This window comes from Sapajus apella, unplaced genomic scaffold (assembly GCF_009761245.1).
Source record: "Sapajus apella isolate SASKATOON/1434 unplaced genomic scaffold, GSC_monkey_1.0 scaffold114, whole genome shotgun sequence".
NCBI classification, from domain to species: domain Eukaryota; kingdom Metazoa; phylum Chordata; class Mammalia; order Primates; family Cebidae; genus Sapajus; species Sapajus apella.
Genome location: NW_022437054.1, coordinates 261,952 through 282,495, shown reverse-complemented (window position 1 = coordinate 282,495; position 20,544 = coordinate 261,952). Strand labels below are relative to the sequence as shown.

The following is a 20,544-nucleotide window of genomic DNA, read 5'->3' as shown; positions in this document are numbered from 1 at the left end:
TATATATATATATATATATATATATATATAGAGAGAGAGAGAGAGAGAGAGAGAGAGAGAGAGAGAGAGAAAACGTTTGTACTAGAAAGAACTTGTAGTATTGTCTAGGCCAGTGCTGGTGACTTGAGTGTGGTCCAGAGACAAGCAGCATCAATGTCAGCAGGGAGCTTGTTAGGAATGCACATTCACAGGCCCAGCCCCGACTGTCTGATCAGAGGCTGTACCTTCATAAGCTCTCTGAGTGATTCTGATGCTCACTTAAAATTGGAAACTCATTGACCTAGGACAGGGGTCTTCAAACTTCCTTTTAGTCATAAGGACTGCTATATGTAATAAAGATGTTTCCAAACCCAGATAGTGAAAGAATTTTGTGAGTCTGCTTAATAAATAAGTGTTTTGGGCCTCTTGGGTGTTCCTGGGTGGAGTTCCTTATAACCTCTCTGGCTCAAGGGAGCTCAGTGTACAAATCTTCAATCGAGATCCAGCCCTTCTTTGATAACTGGGCAGGTAAGATTGGAGGAGATAAAGAACCTGCTTAGATTTGCTCAGATGATATTGTAAGATCAGAATTAGAAACTATGAGAGGAGGGCTTATGTATATCAGATAAATTATTGTATGATTATTAGTTCTATTTGTTCTATTAGTTCTATTAAACCCAAGGTTTCAGTTAAGTGCTGTATTTGAAATAACTTAGAAAGCTAGTTTTTAAATTTCAGGGACATGTATCCCATAAAATGAGATACTCAGGAGTTGTAAATCTTAACAGAAAAAGCTTATTTTTCATTTTAGAATCTATTGTATTAGCCAAAAAAGCAGATAGAATACTTCTCCAGTTAACTGAATGCTTTTGGTTTTTATTTCTATTCATAGTACACCAGAATAGGTTAAAAAAGTGCCCCCAAGCACCTAGCTTGGCTCAGCTGTGGTCTGGAGTTTTTATTTTATAGTTTGAATTATTATATGTTGGGAATACTTATTACGTGTGGCGTGTGATTCCAAGTCACAAGTTAAGATTAACAAAGAGCCGGCTTGTGCTTCCTGGCAACTTGGTACACTAAAATACTGCATATGGCTAAAGCTGAGTGGTGCTTCTTCAGTTTTGTAGAAATTAGCTGTTGGACATCTGTTTTGAACCCCTAGTGTGTGCTAGAATTATGTTTTCTCAAAGCATTACAGCTGAGGGCATAATAAATCCTTGATGAGAATTTCATGTTCTAAAACACTGTGGCACGATTTGCTTTATATACCCTGCTTGGGTTTTCTCCTTATTTTTGCTTCTTGAGAAAAGCAGCTGTTGAATGTTCATAGATTGTACTTTAAGCCACTGGAATCCTGTCTTGATTTACTTGAGATCCACATCCCAGAGCGGCAAGCCCAGTGAGTCTATTTGACTTGCCCTCATTTTGCATTGGTTGGCCTATCGCTAACCTCCCTAATAGAAAGCCAGCAATTTTAAACTCAAAGAAAACCCCGGGTCTGTTTAGATCCTTTCCTGTTCCACTCCCAAGATTTTCTGACCCCTGCAGTGTGAAGTGGCCAACCCTTCTGCCTGTGGGCTTCCTTTCTCTCCAGACCACCTCACATTTGCTGATGAAGAGGCCAGCTTGCTTGATCACTTGGGTGACATATAGACTCAAGGGGTCGCAGCCTCAGGCCTGCTGAGTCCTGTTTAACTTTCTGTTTTATGCTCTCTTGTGATACGTTCATGGCTGCAGAAGAGGAGTTTGCAGATTAAGCAATGGCCTCCTTAGTAAGGTTCCGCCTCAATGAGTGAATAATTTTGATTAAAAAGTGATCAGTGTAATCACAGGAATCCAGACTCTGGATCCACTATGTCCTCAGTGTCTCAGCAATTCCTTTGCACAGCCCTTAGACCAAAAGGAAAACTTAAGTTTCTAATTATTAAGTAGGTAAAGTCAAATAATATAAGAAGCATTTATGACCCAACAACTTAGCAGGCATTTGAAACAATAATGTCATTGAAAGACGTACATTGAAAGAAATAATCCTTATTTCCTCCATCATTAAATAATCATTTCCGCTGACAGTGGCATGTGGTGATGTGCCTGTGAGTGCTGCACGACTTCTCGAACCTTAGGGTAAGCATAGCTGCTGCCTTGCTCATTTCCTATTCCACATTGATTTTCACAAGGCATTTGCTTTTTATCATCATCACCACGAGAGCTCAGCTTCTCAAAGACATATCATGAAAAGGGGTGCAATGTGATTTATTGTCAAAACTGTGAGCTACTTCCAGCTAGTATTTTGCACTGTTACCTGAGAGTTGCTGCTGTATTTCCCGCAAAAATTAAAAAAATTCTGCTGCAGCATCCCCAGGGCACCTGCATGCCCAGTTGGGAACCACAAGTCTGACGGCATACAGTTCTCAGAGGTGTCCAGTCTTGTTTTATTTTGCTTTGTTTTTCCAACAGTTAAGATGTTTCACATATCATATGCTAGGTGTAGTAAGAGATGCAATTGTTTTATACTTGTGAATCAACACAGTGGTTTCACATTAATACATCACAACTGTTATATGTAGATTTTTGGTGCCACAAAAGAAGTAGCACTCGAGTATAAATTTCCTCAGCAAGGCAATTTACATCTATAGAAGGGTGCATCTCACAGACAGAGCAATGGCCAGTGCACACCTAGACAAGGAAGGGGAAGGGGTTCGTATTCCTGATACAGGTAGCTGCTACTGCTATGTTGTTCCCCTAGCGGCTAGGGTTGGACCGCACAGTCTAAACTAATTATGATTGGCTATTTTAAAGACAGCACGGGTATAAGCCGGAGTGGTGGGGTAGGTATTTTGGCAGGAAAGAACAGGTCAGAGCAGGTGACCAGGGGTGACTCAGGTCAAAGCAGGTGACCAGGGGAACAGATGTGAACTACTGATTCGGACTAGCAGGAAAGTTGTTTACTGAAACTAGACGCAAGGGGGTGAAGAGAACCAGGAAGTTAAGCTTTAAAATGGAGAATTAAAGAATAAGAGAGCTGACCACACTGTCATACCGACTCTTTGAAGAGAAACTTGGAGTTCCCTATATCTAACACAACCATGCCATGAGGTGGCTGGTTCTCATTTCCCCGATCCCACTCATGAAAAGCAGGAGCTCATGGACTTCCTTTCCCTGTTTAAATGGTTAAGGTGTGGTGACAGGAAAAGGTCATACTCAGGCCTTTAACTGTGCCTCCCAGGTTGTTTTCTCCAGCCATATGTGGTCTGTGGTTCTGTGGAGTTCAAAAATAAAATGGGAAATCACTTTTGTGTAGCCAATTACACTTGTGGACTGCCTCTGCCTAAAAGATCAGCCCTTGGCTTCAAGCAGCATTTGCACAAACTAGGAGGGAATAGATACAGCTTAATACCCCTTCATGTTAAAAATGCTTATGTGGAGTTGACTAGAGGCTTCATTGATAATCAGTGGTAAAGTTCAAGTAACTTTCTTTTAGGCCACATTAAAGTGAACCTCGCATCTGCTACCAGGGAGATGGTGATTCTGTCCTATTGTGCTTTCAGTTGCCTAAAAGAATATACTTGGAGGTTATTTTGCAAGTTCTGAAGCATGTCTGTTAAATAATGGTTGAAGAACCTGAGAATATTTAGTGAGCAGCAACAGAGCTTTGGGAGGAAGGATGTGACATATATACAAAATATAAAGACAGCTATGTCTTTATATTTCAGCCTTCCAAATATTTGTAAGAGAAGTTACACTTTTCCCGTTCTAGCCCCAAATGACAGAGTTGGTACTCTTAAATATGCTCAGTAACAACAAAATTCGTAATAATGTGCAGTGATCGCACCTACTCCAGCAGGCATCTAATTGCTGCCACTACAAACCCTTGTGAAAACGGTAAAAGGGAGATCAGATTGTACAAATCAACTCCTAAAGTCCTTTCATTATGTTTTCTAACTTTCTAATTTTTATCTTTGTCACCAAGCAAAGGCTTTTTACACTGTTCTACATTTGGTTTGCTGTCTCACCAAAGGCATTTCTTTCTCAATTTGGTAAAATGAGGTGTCAGGTAGCACTTAGGTTTTCTGTTTGGAACAGGTGTCTTTGTGAGTAGAGACCATCCAAGAGCAGGTGAAGTTCTTACTGGGCAAATCTTTGAGCATCCATTCTAGCTGATGAGTGGCGTCCCTATGTGGGTGTGGCCAGTAGACCTCTGGGAAATCCAGAAAAACCTTTTAGTTTGTGTTTACTCTGTGTGGCGGGGTGTGGGGGTGGTATTTAAATGATTCATGACTTTACCTGTAAATTCCCCAAATCAAGCATTGGCTTACCAATTCAGAATGTAGAGTCAATCAGTCGCGAGATGCTGGGATGCCTGTCTTTGCTTCATGCTGCTGTGTTTTCTGGTCTTACACTCCAAATAAGCAGTTCATTATCATGAATACCCCTCTGCTTTAGACCCCACAGATTTGTACTGGCTCCTTTTCCCAGACAACTTGAGGACTTAGGAAAGCTTGCCTGCCATCTTTGATTCCCCTCCTATGCAGGGGCTGACCTTCTTTCCCCCTTTTGGGCTGTGCTTCTGCACGGCTGAGCAAGGGGAGACTTCTACCCGCTGACTTCCATCCCAAATCCTCTGCCTTGGCTGCCCTTCAAACACGGCTTCCTTTTCTGGGGTGGACGTAGAGAAGTCTTTTTTCTTTCCCCTTTCCCCAGTCCTCTTTCTGCACTTTCTCATGCCCTGCCAATTTCCTTTCCCTTCTATAAAAGCAGATTTTGCAGAAAATTCCCTTGCCAGCCCTAGGTTGCATATGATGTACCATAAAGCAAAAGGAGGTCTTTGCTGGTTTTCTGATTTATTGGAAAGACATTTCTGAAGACCCGTGTAACTAGACTGACTGCCTTTATCATTCAGCAGGGCCCATGTACCCCTGGAGGAGTTCGTGCAGATGCCTCTCACCGAGCAGGGTGATCACAAATAGGCTATGTTTTAAGTTAGTTTTTTGTTGTGTATTTCATCTGAGAAGTTGGCAAATACTTGAAAGCCACAGGCTACTGTGTTCTGAAAGCTTCTTTGCACATGAGCATAAAATGTATGCATTGAATTTGGAGATCGTCCAGTAACTGTCATTTTAATGCAGCGGAATGTAGATTATAGCTGTTTCCTCTGGAAAGACGTGCATAGCTCTGATTTCCCTCTCTTTTCTCACAGAGTGTCTCCTCTGCAGAAGTCTGAGATAGTGGATGTGGTGAAGAAGCGGGTAAAGGCCATCACCCTCGCCATTGGAGATGGCGCCAACGATGTCGGGATGATCCAGACAGCCCACGTGGGTGTGGGAATCAGTGGGAATGAAGGCATGCAGGCCACCAACAACTCGGATTACGCCATTGCACAGGTCAGCAGCTTGGACATCCAGCTGTCCCATCCTGTTGACACATGATAGCTGGGCATGAGGACGTGGCATTTGACCTTCAGCACAGCCCCAAACTTCTGCCACCCCTCTGGAGGTTGCTGTCTAAATGAAACCCCAGGGATATTTGGATTTCTCAGTAGTCGTGATCTTGTATAGTTTGGAAGCCCTGTCCTGCTGGTTGGATTTCTTTAGCCAGCTGTGGGGTCGGCCAAGCTGCTCTGTGATCCAGGCAAGGTGCTGCTCCTGACGGATAGGTCCCTGATCTTGCTACTAATAACCTCTCACCCTCAGCTTCTGCATCTGCTGCATTGCTTTTCCTGCTGCATCCCTTGATGAAGCACAGCTGTGCTCATGACAGCCTTTCTGTATAATCCCATCCCGGCCTCACCCCTCCCAAAAGTGCTGGGACAGCCTCTGGTCAGGCACTTAAGGTCAGGGAGAAGCAGTGATTTACAGCTGCCGCCTTCTCTGTAATTGTGACAGGGGTGCTGCCCAGAACCACCCCTGTGAGGTGAATTGCCGAGAACATGAGCTGGGTTGGGGCCGTAATGACCCCATGGTCAGTAGCAAACAGCCTCCTGCAGTTAGGCCAAGTTCAGTCTCTTCCCCTCTGATCTGAGCGACGCATGCCCGGGCTCCTGTTGTGCTGTATTGCACTGGTGGCCTGAGGATGAAAGAAAGATTCACTCCGTAATTATAGCCCAAAGGTGAAGGAAGATAGCCAGCTTCCTGACCTGTAGGGTGCATATCCAAAACCACCTTTGCAAAATTATGACTGAGACAGTAGAAGAGATCTAACTTAACCAATTCTATCTTACATCTAACCTCCAAGCTGTGCTTGTTCATTCCTGGGCATAAGCTGAACTAATTTTGAGAGAAACTTTTATAGTTTATAGTTTAAACAAAGACAGTAACAGCCCTTTCTCAAGCAGATCTCCTTGCCTGGGGACTAGACTGACATTAGCCGCAAGATTAGAAATGGTGGCTTAGGAGTCATGCAGCTGGAGGCTACAAGATTCTGACCCTCCTGAACTGCTCCTGAGATCAGTGCTTGAGATATTTTTCAGACCCTGCACTTGATGGATCAGCCAGTGCCACCCAGATCAATAAACTGGCTCAACTAATCTTGTGGCTCCCCGCCACCCAGGAACTGACTGAGATTTGACTCCCTATGATTTCATCCCTGACCAATCAGCACTCCTGGCTCCCTGGCTTCCCCTCACCCACCAAGTTATCCTTAAAAACTCTGCTCCCTGAATGCTCAGGGAGACTGATTTGAGTAATAATAAAACTCCAGTCTCCCTCATGGCCGGCTCTGCATTAATTATTCTTTCTCTATTGCAATTCCCCTGTCTTGATAAATTGGCCCTGTCTAGGCAACAGGCAAGGTGAACTCCTCAGGCGGTTACATATCTAGATGATTTGGCATGCTGGGTCATCCAGAAAACCTAGACATTGCAGTGAACACAAGGCATGTCCCTCTGTCTCCAGATTGTGATATGTCATAAATAAATGCCTGCTCATCTGCTGGGTAGCAGGAATTCTGTTGTGTTTCTGTGGTGTTGAGGTGTTTGAAAAATGCGTTCACCTTAATCACATGAACACAAGGAATAATGGCTATACACTCCTACAAGCTGAAATCAGGGGCTGCATATAAAATGTGAATGAGCTTCCTATAGCCCCGGGGCCTCAGGCCAGTCCTTGCAGTTCTGGGGCTCCACCTCCCCAAAGAGGGGGCTCTGTGTTAGATAACCTCTCAGGTTTCTTCTCAGCCCACAGTTCTGCAGATGCAGGGAGGAATTACAAAATCCTCCTGGCTCTGAAAAGAGCATGCAATCAATCTTCTTTCTTTGCTGATTTCAAATAAATCCTCAAGATAATTTCTGAAGTAGGTAAGAGAAGGAATCCTGATTTTATAGGTGGGCAAACTGGGGTTCCTTCGTATCAGGTGACTTACTTCAGGTCCAAGCAAGAGAGCATCTTGGGGTCAGAAAAAAACGGATCTGAGTGTGAACTTGGGGGCCAGCCCCACACACACCTGCCTGTTTACTTTCCTGAGTCAAATGCTTTGAGGCCTATGGGACTCACACTTCCTGTAGTCTGTCAGCAACCATAGATGTTACACACCCCGGCATTATTAAATACTTGAGTTATAACATCATATGGCTGGAAGGGATCTTAAGAGGTTTCCTAGGAGTTCCAGGCAAATATTTGTCTGTCTTTTTCTTTAAAATGTCTAGGGAAGGGAGATCCCATGACCTGCTTTATTGAAACTGCATATGAATAGAATGTCTTATCCACAGCAATTGCTCTCTTCAGATGAAAAGCATCAAAGAAGGGTGGAGCAGGTAGTGAGGCTTTAAAACACCATTGGGGGTTTTCTTGCCCCTACAGCATCATAGTTACTTCCGGCAAAGAAACTGATGCAGGCCGCATGTGGCTGTGCACCCTCATTTCTCTTGTCCATGGTTCTGTTCCCGATTAGGCGGGGGGTGCTGTTACTTCAGGGCAGGTGCCTGCTAACCTCACACCCTTTCCACCAACCAACATGCTGCCTCTACCTTAATCACCGTGCCAGAAATGCCACAGCTTGATGAATTTCTTTGCCACTGTTGCAATGGTAAACATCTCTGGTTGTTTATCACCTTGGGCTTTATCTGTTCATTTTAATGTGGATGCATTTTTTTTATTAGCTTTGGAGGAAGTACCCTGTAGAGTTATTATACTCAGGAGGAAAAAGATATTTAGCTCAAAGACTTCCCTTGGGAAAGCTATGAAGCGGGCAAAGCTCCGGTTCTATTTCTTCCCTGCCCTGCCTCGTGTTTTTGTGCCCAGGACTGCCCGAGACTGAGCGCCATCCTTTTTCCGCTGCCTTGTGCTGGGCAACCTCGCCACTGCTCCGTCATGGTGCTCCTGTGGGCTTCGGCTTCCCATTCTCCTCGTGAGAATCATTCCTGCCCACTGCCCTCTTACTGTTTTTGGAGCAACCTCATGAAGACAGCATTTTGATTTAGAATATACATTTTTTTTTTCTGAAAACAAATCACTGTAGCGCTGAAGTTGAGGCATTCAGGATGACTCAAGCAGTTGCTTTCTGTGCCCACTGAAGTTTAACATCAGGGGGTCCCGGTCAAATACAAACTTCCTTTTTATTTGTTTAGCCAGTTATTTTATGATTCCCCATTCTCCTTTGGAATCCTTAATGAGCCTTTATGGGGAGTTTTATTTTTCCATGTGCACCTACTTCTGTCATTTTGAAGCAAAGATTTTGATTCTGAGTGCGTGGTGAGCCCCACGCCCACCCCTCACCTCCTGGAAGGACACGCTGAGCTGCGACTTCCTCCTGAAAAATTTTTTTTTAAGTATTGTATTTTCAGTCTGGTCATTTCTTTTCTATTGAGAGTTACACTTAATTTCTTTCTTTCTTTTCCTTTCTCTTTCTCTGTTTCTCTTTCTTTCTTTCTTTCTTTTCTTTCTTTCTTTCTTTCTTTCTTTCTTTCTTTCTTTCTTTCTTTCTTTCTTTCTTTCTTTCTTTTCTCTCTCTCTCTCTCTCTCTCTCTCTCTCTCTCTCTCTCTCTCTCTCTTTCTTTCTTTTCTTTATCTTTCTTGACGGAGTCTCACTGTGTCACCCAGGCTGGAGTGCAGTGGCATGATCTCACTCACCAAAACCTCTGCCTCCCAGGCACCAGTGATTCTCCTGCCTCAGCCTCCCAAGTAACTGGGATTACAGGCACATGCCACCATGCCTGGCTAATTTTTTGTATTTTTAGTAGAGACAGGATTTCGCCATGTTGGCCAGGCTACTCGCGAACTCTTGATCTCAGGTGATCCACCCACCTCAGCCTCCCAAAGTGCTGGAATTACAGGTGTGAGCCACTGCACCCAGCTGAGTTACATTTAATTTCAAAACTCATCTGAAATTAATAGGAAGTGTACAACAGCAAAATAATTTCTGATGTTCTGGGTCATTCTCAATACAGCCCGCTTGTCTCTCCTAGTAGTGTAATAGGGTTCAAGTTTGTGGACTTCCTGACACTCTTAGAACAGGGGGCATTAAGGTTTTTATGCAAGGGAACAGAGAGGGAAGTCAAATCCAGGGTGAGGCATATCAAATGTGTAGAAACATGATGTAAACAGGATTGCCCCTAATGGCATATTCATGCCAGAGCGGGACACCATGCACCAGACCAAAGAAACTCGTTACCGTCCCTCCAGCACAAGGTTTACACTTTTTGGGACCTTTACGAAATGGCACACAGAAGGCAAAGCCAGGCTGAGGGGTGGCTGAGGAGCTGGAATCCAGGTGGTGTCCAGAGACCCCCCCTCCCCAGGTAGTATTCCTAGATTTACTGGAATATGTATGGCTCCAACTCAAACCACAGGAGCCATCACATTACTCCCAGCTTGGGACCTACCAGCAGCTCCTGACTGCACAGCACTCTGGCCAGAGGTGCTCCGTACTGGTTGGAGAAAAAAAGGGGAAAACAAAATTGGTCAAGAAGTGGAGGCAACGTGTGTGTGTGTCTTAGTATGTCTATGTGTACATGTGTATTTGTATGTGTGTATGAGTGCATGTGTGTCTCTGTGTATCTCTTTCTTGTGTGCCACTCTCTGTGTCTAGGTGTGTCTGCCTGTGTGTATCTGTGCCTGTATGTGTCTCTGTGTATCTATGTGTATATATCCATGTGTGTCTATATGTGTGTGTAACTTTTTAACCTACGCAGCTGTTAGTGGAGGTAGTGTGTGTGTGCACCTGTGTGTACTTTCTTTTTTAAACAAAACACTGTTGTGTTGAGTGTCCCTGTCCCTTGCCCCTTTTGTCACTGGAAAATTTGTGATTGCTTAGAGGCGCCTGACTCCCACTGTACTTTTCTTTCAGTTTAGGAGTTCACCTTGTTTAGTAATTCATCCCTGTTGCAGCACCACTCACAATGGCAAAGACATGGAATCAACCCCAATGCCCATCAAGGACAAACTGGAAAAGAAAATGCAGTACATATACACCACGGAATACTATGGAGCCATAAAAAGGAACAAGATCATGTCCTTTGCAGAGACATGGATGGTGCTGGAAGCCATTATCCTCAGCAAACTAACACAGGAACAGAAAGCCAAACCCCACATGTCCTCCCTTATAAGTAGTAGCTGAACAATGAGAACATATGGACACAGGGAGGGGAACAACACACACTGGGGCCAATTGGGGAGGCGGGGGGAGGGAGACCATCAGAATAAATAAAGTATCTGAACCCTAAAACTTAGGCGGTGGGTCGATAGCTGCAGCAAACCACCATGGCACACATTTACTTATGTAACAAACCTGCACATCCTGCACATGTACCCTGGAACTGAAATTACGGAAAAGCATTTGTTTAAATAGAATTTTGTAAGAATAACAATTAGAAGTCCAGCGGTATGTTTGGGGAAAATAATTATTATGTGGAGTTAAGAGAGGATTTTAATTGTTCTCACTGGGCCTGAAAGCTCTGTCTTCAGAGAATGGTTTTCTGAGATTCCTGCAGAATCTGGTTTCCTCTACCTACACTATCTGACTTCTGTTCTTAAGGACACTCTGTTTGGGACTTTTATTCCTCAATGATGGGCTCTTCTGAACTTTGTCATTTTCCTTTCCAGTTTTCCTACTTAGAGAAGCTTCTCTTGGTTCATGGAGCCTGGAGCTACAACCGGGTGACCAAATGCATCTTGTACTGCTTCTATAAGAACGTGGTCCTGTATATTATCGAGGTAAGAAGGGGCATTTTTTTTCCTTGAAGAGACAGATCTTTTCAGAGGATATCTTGAAGTATTTAAAGTCATTTCAAGGAAGGAATTTATTCATGTAAAATTAAAGATGCTGCTGTGACTTTCTATAACCTGGGTCACATGTAAGCTCCCCTGAAGCTGGGTTCGCCATCCTGGCCTAGATCGTCATGCTGGATGACCAGAGCAGGCATCTGCAGCCTTTCTTCCCTACCCACCATGCCTTCCTCCCTAGCTCTCTTCCTGTGTTCCTCTTTGCCATACCTCTTCCTCTGTATCCAGGGCTGGGGTAGAATCTTGCGGACACTGACATTCCTTCCAGAGGGGTCAGTTCCTTGCAGCAGGACCCACACCTCGCCAGGTAAACACTGAGGTGTTGCTAGGCAACCCAGTCACGTGTTTCTTTCCTGGAATGAATGGGGCAGGTTGGCCCGATTTCTGCCTTACTTCTCACGAACTCTGCAAGTTTCCTGAGCATCCATTCACTGCTTCTGGGATACTTGGACACTGGCACTCACATGGGAAGGGTGTGGAAGTGAGGGAACAGTGGGGAGTAAACCAGTAAGGTCATTGACAATATTCCAGTGAGTTCATATTCTGTTGTCGGACCATTTTCTGAGTTGCTAATTCAGTTACCAGTAAAGCAAATGTGCTCGCTACAGTGGTGGGCCCAGGAAGAAGTGGAAAAGTCACTTTATGTTTGCTGTTAGTGGGATTACAGCCCTGCTATAAAGGGTGGCTTTTGTGACCATCGTGACTAATCAATTTCCAAATGTGTCTGTCTGTGGAGGAAGGCAATGTTAATTGTTTATGGTGTTTTAATGTCTCATTCTATGGGTTATTTTATGTCTGATTTCTTGACTGTTAGTAAAAATAATAACCAAGACAGAAATCAACTTTTTCTGCTGTAAACTCTGACAATGCTCAGTTTGAATAGCTATTAGTAACAAGTGCCTTGCTAAGGTAGCTGTAACTAACTGTGACTTTACCAGGTTGTCTAATCTTTCCTATTCAGTTACTGAGGCCAAACATATAAGTTCATGTCACACATCTGGTATCTCAACTACTGTAGAGTGATTTCCCCAAGTTGTGCAGCTTGTTCATGGCCCAAGACAGCCTGGCCAAAAGAGTAAATGAAGCAGAAACATAACCTGTGCTGCTTCATTCATCTCTTCAGCTGCCCAGAGCCCAACTGGAAACAACAATGCGTTTTTCTAAGTTGCACAAGGGCCAGCCTATTCACCAAGACGTGTGTATTTGCAGAGAGGGTACCTCTTCTAGTTCACAGAAAAGCCCCTTGCAGGCTGGTGACCAGCCCTGATTCTTAAAGAATATTCCAAGCAATCAAAAGGGATCTGATTAAAGTCCTGAAACTGACCCATTCTTCCTCATTTGACACTTTGGTGAGAGGTGTCCCATCTGCCTAAGTGTTATTTCCCTAGGAAGAACATATGTAGCAGAGGCTTAAGAGATTTGGTGACATAATTGACATTTTATTCAGTATAGTGAGGTTAAAATCAATAATTTAAAAAATTATTCATAATTTGTCTGCTAGTCTTGCGCTGTAATATTCAACTCAGTTCACTCTGGGTAAGAACTTGTAGATGTTGGTGTAAAGGCTTTTGTGGTTTCTCTCTTCTTCTATTTTTACAATTCCCTTTTGGGATTTAAAGATGTTTGTCCCCCTCCTGCTCCCACATTTTTTTGTATCTGTGGTAGGAGTCAGTCCTCAGTGTCACTTAGAGTCATGGATGATGGTGTAAAGGGGTATTGGAATCCCTGTTCCTTCATGCTATCCCAGGATTCCCAGCATTTTGTGCTCCCGTAGCTGTTGGCTTTCACAGTTTCTTAATAACCTGGTTTTCTTCACAATCAGCAAATTACAGATAGTCTAGACTTCTTATCAAGACATGCTGTATGGAGCTCCCGATGCTTTCACTTTTCAGATTGTCCCCTAGGGCCCCTTCTTAGTCATTTATACCTGCTCTCTTGCTGGTGTTATTTATTTATTTATTTTTTTGACTTCAAGTGGGCTGAGTCTGAGAAGAGTGCAATTTTAGTCTGCCTAAAATATTCTGTTTGGAAGGAGGCCCTGAAAGTGCCACCTGCGTGCCTTAAATTAATATTTCAATCGGAGCTGAGCAGCAGTTGTTAAATGGCCTTTTGTAAACAGCCTTTTAAACATTCTTTATAATGTTAAAGAAAATGTAAAAGTCTCCACCACTCCATGCCCAAATTTCTATTTAGTATTTCTCGGGAATATTAATTGAAAACCAAGAAAGCAAAATCCTTGACCCAGCCCTATGGTTAGAGCATTGACTCAGGCAGAGCCTGCCATTGCAAAATTACTTCCTTGGCATCAACGTGCACTTCAAATATAATTTTAAAAATAGGAAAGTACTACTTACATGCCATTTAGTGTGTTGTGAACTACAAGATCAAAGATTATTGTAAGTTGATTGCTTATTTGCAAAGAATACTTTTTTGTTCTAAAAGTAACTCTTATAATTAATTACTTAAGTGAGACTAAATTAAACATATTACTTATTTATCTTAAATGGTTTTCTTGTAACTCAAGGAGCGATTCTTTACAATAGCCAATATGTTCTCATCTCAAATGCCCTCTAAGATACATAGTTACTAATCATTTTAAAATGTAGTCTAAAGGCAATTTGGTAAATTTAAAAAAACATACACATGTGTGATGCGCACACACCTTTTATGGCTTTAGCCATTATTAAGAGGATCATTATATGACTTGAGTTGCCAATAAAGATTGTAGGGAAGAGCTGTGAGCCTGTGATGTAATGCAATCTACACACTTGGTATACTAACCTATAAAAGTGGATTTTTCTGTATAAGGAACACATGGATGTACTCACGTTGCTGTACGGAACACAAACTGAAAGTTCCCTCCCCTCTCACCCCCAAACCTCCTTCCATATCACCTGTCCTGACCTTTTTCTCTGTAGGTATGGAGATATTTATGCATACAAACAAAGCAAGGATTTTATAAATGTCATCATTCTGTGCAGTGCCTTCTGCAACTCATTTCACCTGATAGTGTATTCTGGAAACCATTCCCAGTTACTATGTATAGACCGAGGGCATGCCATTTCACAGGGGGATTTCCTGCAGTCTATTCAGCCATTCCCTGCACTGATAAACATTCCACTTATTTCCAGTTTCAACCCCAAAAGCCTTGTGGAAAACAGCTTTCTCACTAGCCCATAAATATTCCACCCAAATGATATTGATCTCGTTAGACCGTTTTTACCACAGTGCCTTGACTATAACACATGCTTATGTATTTTTATTTATACAAGTTATTTGTTGCTGACAAATTTAATGTTTGTTGAGTGTGCCACATAGAATTCAAGCCAAAGTATTGGTTCAAGTGATTTAAAAAATAGGAACAAAATGATGCAATACATGGTTTCATGTTGGCTCTATTAATAGGTAAAAATGAAAACCTTTGCCTCCATCTTCCCTGCAACTGCCTTAGTTTACTACTGTTTTCCTGGTTGATTATAAAAACTGCAGTTTCAGTTCCTTGACCATCTCTATTGTAGCTAGGATACGATTTCTGAAACATACATCTGATCAATTCCAGTGTCTGGAATGGAGGTGGTTGAAAATGCTGGCAATGAAAGAGTGATGAACGCTGCTGCTCTCTGCAGCCGCTTTGTAGGCTCCCTGTGCCTTCTGATGAAATGCCCGTTCTCAGTCCCGTTGCCTGTGGTCTGGGTTCCAACTGTCACCAGCCTCCTCTGCCACTGTATTCTCTTTACTTTGTTTGTAATCAGTGTTAATGAAGTATGATTAATATATAGCAAGATACACACTTTTTAAGTGTTGCGCTCTGTGAATTAAAACTGAATTTTTATCATTAGAAACACACTGAGGATTTTGTCTGTCCCCCATAGACGGTGGTAAGAATGTCCCAGAGAGCTCTGGAGACAGATGGCAGTGAAGGTTGCACAGCGTTGGGCACTGGAACTGCAGTGCAAGTGTAAGCATGGGACCAAACTCTCAAAAATGGCTAAGGTGGCAGACTTCGTTATCTACATTTTACAACCATTTTAAGATACTAAAAAAAAGAGAGAGAGAGAGAGAGAGACAGAAATGTCACAAACACTTGGCTGTTTTCATCACCTTGAGAGAGACAAAAATGTATAAGGACAGATTGTATGCTTTGGGGGAGCTTATTGAAGGTTTGAAAACAAATTTTATATGTAGTTTTGTTTTGCATTAAACTAATTAAATGCAATGTTTTATAGTCGTGGCCAGATGGACCATATTTCTCAGAAGGTGAAATCCTTTCGTGGTCTAGAATGCTCAGAGCTTCAGAGCCTTGCAGGGCAGCCAGCTAGAGTGGGATTGGGGTAGGGGGGCGGGCGGTGTATATTTCCTGTGTATGTGCAATGGGAGTGAGAATGGGATGAAATTAGCAACAGCAAAGCGATAGAGCTGGGTAAGGATATGTGAGTGACCAGGGAAGGACATCTGAATGGCCCAGTCAGAGTTGTGTTGCCATTAGAAGCTGGGATTCCTTTTTTTCCTTCTCTTTTTGCAATAGGCAAATTATATAGTAAATGTGACTTAGGAAAATTTGTCTATCAATATGTAGGGAAGATGGCAAGCAGAGAACTTACATGTAATTTTGTAGTTTTTAAGCCTGGGGCCTTAATCATGCTATTGTGTAACTATCTCTCCATTAATTTATAAGCAGAAAGCAAAGACTGATTTTTAAAAATCCTTTGATTTTGACAATGGGGGGAATTTGCCTTAAATGTAAAGATTAGGGATGAAGAGGTTAGGAAAGGATTCCTATAAAATTTTTGAAGTCCTGATTGACCTCAGTGTGATATCTCCTGAAGAGAGGGGTTGAGTAAATTCTTTAATGCTCCTACTGTATTTAAGAAACTAGGAGTTAGGTATTTGGAGTTTTCTGAATACAGTTTCAGAGCACAGCAGCTGCAGCATTTTAAGCATATATTAGGTGGCATATGCATTTATTTGTGGACTTTCTGAACCCCTGGGAAAAGGTTATTGGGAATAGATAAAATTTTTAGTGGCCATAAAATTCAAATAGAAAAATAATAGGGACATTACTTGAACTTAACCTATATTTCAAAAAATTATCATAGGGGTCTCTTGTAAACTTTGGTATAACATAAGGAAGATATGCCAAATTATTTTTGAAACCAAGATGAGAATGAAATCATAATGGTGATTAGTTGTTGGTTCCCAATACAAAGAATAACAATAACATATGTATATTGATGTGAAAAAATGGCTGTTACATGCAGCTTAGAGTCTACTTATTTTTGGCAGCACATATAAGAAATGTTAGTGTTTTCTCGGGGGTGATTAAACTGATACGGGATAAAGGCCAGGAAATGAGATGCATATTTAGCATGAAGGTCTGGAAATACTATCACTGAAATAGAAATAGATTCTAAGACCACAGCAATTTGGGGACCAAATGAAACTGAACCGCAGAATTTAATTGACAGCTATTTAAAATTTGTCAACATCTGACAAGCCTAAACCAAGCAAACAAACCTTTATTATACTACAGCAGAAGTTCCCAACCTTTCTGGAACTAGACACTGGTTTCTGGAAAGACAGTTTTTCCACAGACCAGAGCAGGGATGGTTTTGGGATGATTCAAGCACAATACATTTATCATTAGATCCTCCTAAGGAGCACTCAAACTAGATCCCTTGCATGTGCAATTTACAGTAGGATTCATGGTCCTGTGAGAATCAAATGCCACCACCGATCTGACAGGGGGCGGAGCTCAGGCAGTAATGCCTGCTAGCCCTCTGCTCACCTCCTGCTGTGTGGCCAGGCCCCCAGCAGTGGACCAGTACCGGTCCTGTACGTGGCCCAGGGGTTGGGGACCCCTGTACTACAGGATATGAGAAAAGCCTTTCCTGCCATTTTGTTTTCTGTGTCTTCGAATTTAAGAAGTGAAATGAATTATGGTTCATGTATAAATTGCCATTCTAATCCAAAATGTTCCCAATAGACGAATAATTTTTTTTTTTTTTTTTGAGACAGAGTCTCGCTCTGTTGCCAGGCTCCAGGCTGGAGCGCAGTGGCGAAGTCTCGACTCACTGCCACTTCCACCTCCTGGGTTCAAACAATTCTCCTGCCTCAGCCTCCCAAGTAGCTGGGACTACAGGCACACACCACCATGCCCAGCTAATTTTCTATTTTTTTAGTAGAGAAGGGGTTTCACCATGTTGGCCAGGATGGTCTCGATCTCTTGACCTCGTGATCCGCCCGCCTTGGCCTCCCAAAGTGCTGGGATTACAGGCGTGAGCCACCGTGCCCGGCCTAGATGAATAAATTTTTAAAAAATTGTTTTGCAAACATATATTTCCTTTTTCTCTTTTACAGCTTTATTTTTTCTGTTGAGCCTTTGAGAGATTTTGTTTTATCATCATTTTTTATTATTGTTTGAAAATAATCATTATTTTTCAAACTTTTTTTTTGAGATGGAATCTTGTTCTGTTGCCCAGTCTGGAGTACAGTAGCACAATGTCAGCCCACTGCAACCTCCACCTCCCAGGTTCAAACGATTCTCCTACTTCAGCCTCCCAAGTAGCTGCGATTACAGGAGTGCACACCACCACACTCCCCTAATATTTTTGTATTTTTAGTAGAGACAGAATTTCATCGTGTTGGCCAGTTTGGTCTCGAACTCCTGACCTCAAATGATCTACCTGCCTTGGCCTCCTGAAGTGCTGGGATTACAGGCATGACCACTTCGCCCAACCTTCAAACATTATTGTTAGAAAATAATCATATCTAAATTGTCTCTTCTTTTCATTAGTATGTGATTAGCTTCTTGTTTGAGGAGGCTTAATTAAATATGTTAATACACAGAGATGCAATGTGCTTGGTCAACCCTATTACAAACTGGTATCTATGTCCTGATAGTAACTCATGCTTCATTGTAAATGATGAAAGAAGTCACTGGTTTTGGGGTAGATTTCATTTTAAACGTTAGAATCAACAGAGAGTAGATGTTTTAAGCCATGATCAAAATTTCATCTAGTGACTTTTCACCTCTTGGATATAATGCATGACTTAACTATACCTCAAAACAATGTTTCATTTGGGGGACACTGAAATTTCATTACACAGTAAAAGATAAAATCCTAATAGCTAAGCTTTCCTCTTCTGGCCTGCGCATCTGCCTTGGCAGAAGTAGCTTTATGTTTCCCATTACAGACTTTATTTGAGGGAATAGATTTGCAACTATGAGCGTGATGTTAACATGTTCATAGGCAAAAGGCAAATTGAAAAGTGTCATTGGCATATGGACCTTCCCGTAAAGGCTGTAGCTTTCTCAAGTGTGGAACCATCCAGTTTCTATTAAAAGCTTTCGTAAGTGCTGACTACCTTCTCTAAGGCAGGCAGAATGCTGAGACTGAGGTCCTGGGACATGCTCCACAGAGTTCCCCATTTAATAAGTTTGGGGAAGAGGTGAGTGCAGTCATCCCTTGGTATCCATAGGGTACTGGTTCCAGGACATACCCTCCCCACCTTCAGATGCCAAAATTTGCGGGTGCTCAAGTCCCTTATATAAAATATTGTAGTATTTGTGCACAATGTACATTCTCTTGTATACTTCAAATAATCTATAAATTACTTAATACCTAATATATTTCACATGCTATGTAAATAGTTGTTACACTGTATCAGGTTTTTTTTTGTTTGTTTCTTTTTTTTTTTTTTTTTGAGATGAAGTTTCTCTCTCGTTGCCCAGACTGGAGTGAGTGCAATGGCGTGATCTCGGCTCACTGCAACCTCTGCCTCCCGGGTTCAAGCAGTTCACCTGCCTCAGTCTCCCAAGTAGCTTGGGATTACAGGCACGTGCCACCACATCTGGCTAATTTTTTGTATTTTTAGGAGAGATGGGGTTTCATTATGTTGGCCAGGCTGGTCTCGAACTCCTGACCTCAGGTGATCCACCTGCCTCAGCCTCCCAGAGTGCTGGGATTACAGGCATGAGTCACCACGCCTGGCCCAGTTTTTTAATATGTATTATTTTTTATCGTTGTATTGATATTTTTCCTGTTTTTCTTTCCTGAATGTTTTTGGTCTGTGGTTGGTTGAATCTGTGGAGACAGAGGGCCCGATTATACAGCATAAGTGCTCTGATGGCTGCATGCGTAGGCCAGTGCCAGCCCCATCTCAAGAGCATCTGGGTTTACAGAATCTGTGATGACCTGGGTGGTCCCTATCTTGTGCTGATAATTGTTGAGCAATAATTGCAATTGTAATATGTTGGTGGGAAAACTACTTAGAGAGATTTCCCATTGGACAATTGAAAAATGAGAATTAACTAGAAATGTAAACATTCTGAATTCTGCTTTCCTTGCCTCATGCATCTTCATTCTCCAAGTCAAGATCCCTTGGGTCATGGGGACAAGAGGAACAAGACAGTCCCTCCTCTTGGAATGAAATAGGGAATGCAGATAAGAATTCCCACAATTACAATATGGCATGATGGGGCTGGCTTAGAGGAAGACAACTTGCAATGAGAACTCTTAGAAGTGGTGCTTTACACGCGTGGTAGAGTAGGGCCTCAGGAACCCAGGATGAAATGAGTTAAGATCTGAGTAGTAGCTGATCAGGTGAAAGGGCAGGAAGAGAGGGTCAGGGAATGCGCCAAAGAGAGCCCAGCACCTGCCTTTCCCATCCATGTTCTCTGTGTGTTCCAGCTCTGTCATAAATGTCAGCAATTAGCCCAGCCTTTAGTACCGAACAGAAAAGAAAAACCAGAAAATGTAAAACTGCTGTGTATGCTGCGGTTTTACATTTCAGTCGGAAGATGGCTGGAGAACTAGCTAAACACGTGCCTAAGAATGTTCTCTGAAAAGCCAGCTTGTTGCTGCTGGTTGAAAGAGCTGGGAGTTTATTAGCAAAAGGTGGAGAGAGGGTGAGAGAGCAGGGAGGAGGTAGGTATTAAGCCAAAGAAATACTAGCAGTCTGGAGGGATTCCCTGCAAGATACACATTCACTTTGAACTTTATAAAAATAGACTCTTACTGCCCTTTCCATGTGACAATCTATGCTTTTTTTATGATGTTTTTGCAGCTGCCTTACCTAAAAGGATTGTTATAGAGATCCAGCACTAAAAAAAATGTTTTTAGGCATTGGTTTAAAAATTGAGTCTTTGGAACTCTATGAAATGTTTAAATCTCCTTGAAATAAAAAATAAAGTGCAAGCCCAGAAACAGAGCCCATGCAAAGAACTTCCAGGGCTCACGTGAACTTTGAGAGGTCAGCCCTGTGCTGGAGCTGTGCTTCATAACCCGGGTGATACCCTCCCACTCCACCTGTTTCTGTGGCAGAAGTGATGGGGATCCAGCCCACTTTACCTCAC

General features: G+C 42.5%; 1 protein-coding gene across 3 annotated transcripts in view; it reads left to right on the top strand.

The window, feature by feature from the left end:
• The window catches only part of ATP8A2 (ATPase phospholipid transporting 8A2), a 643,075-nt gene that overhangs the window by 390,320 nt on the left and 232,211 nt on the right, over nucleotides 1-20,544 (top strand). For all 3 annotated transcript variants that reach the window (XM_032260055.1, XM_032260056.1, XM_032260057.1), the window contains exons 26-27: nucleotides 5,174-5,357; nucleotides 11,010-11,120. In XM_032260055.1, coding sequence (XP_032115946.1) covers nucleotides 5,174-5,357; nucleotides 11,010-11,120 — 295 coding nt within the window. The remainder of the gene's footprint in view (nucleotides 1-5,173; nucleotides 5,358-11,009; nucleotides 11,121-20,544) is intronic.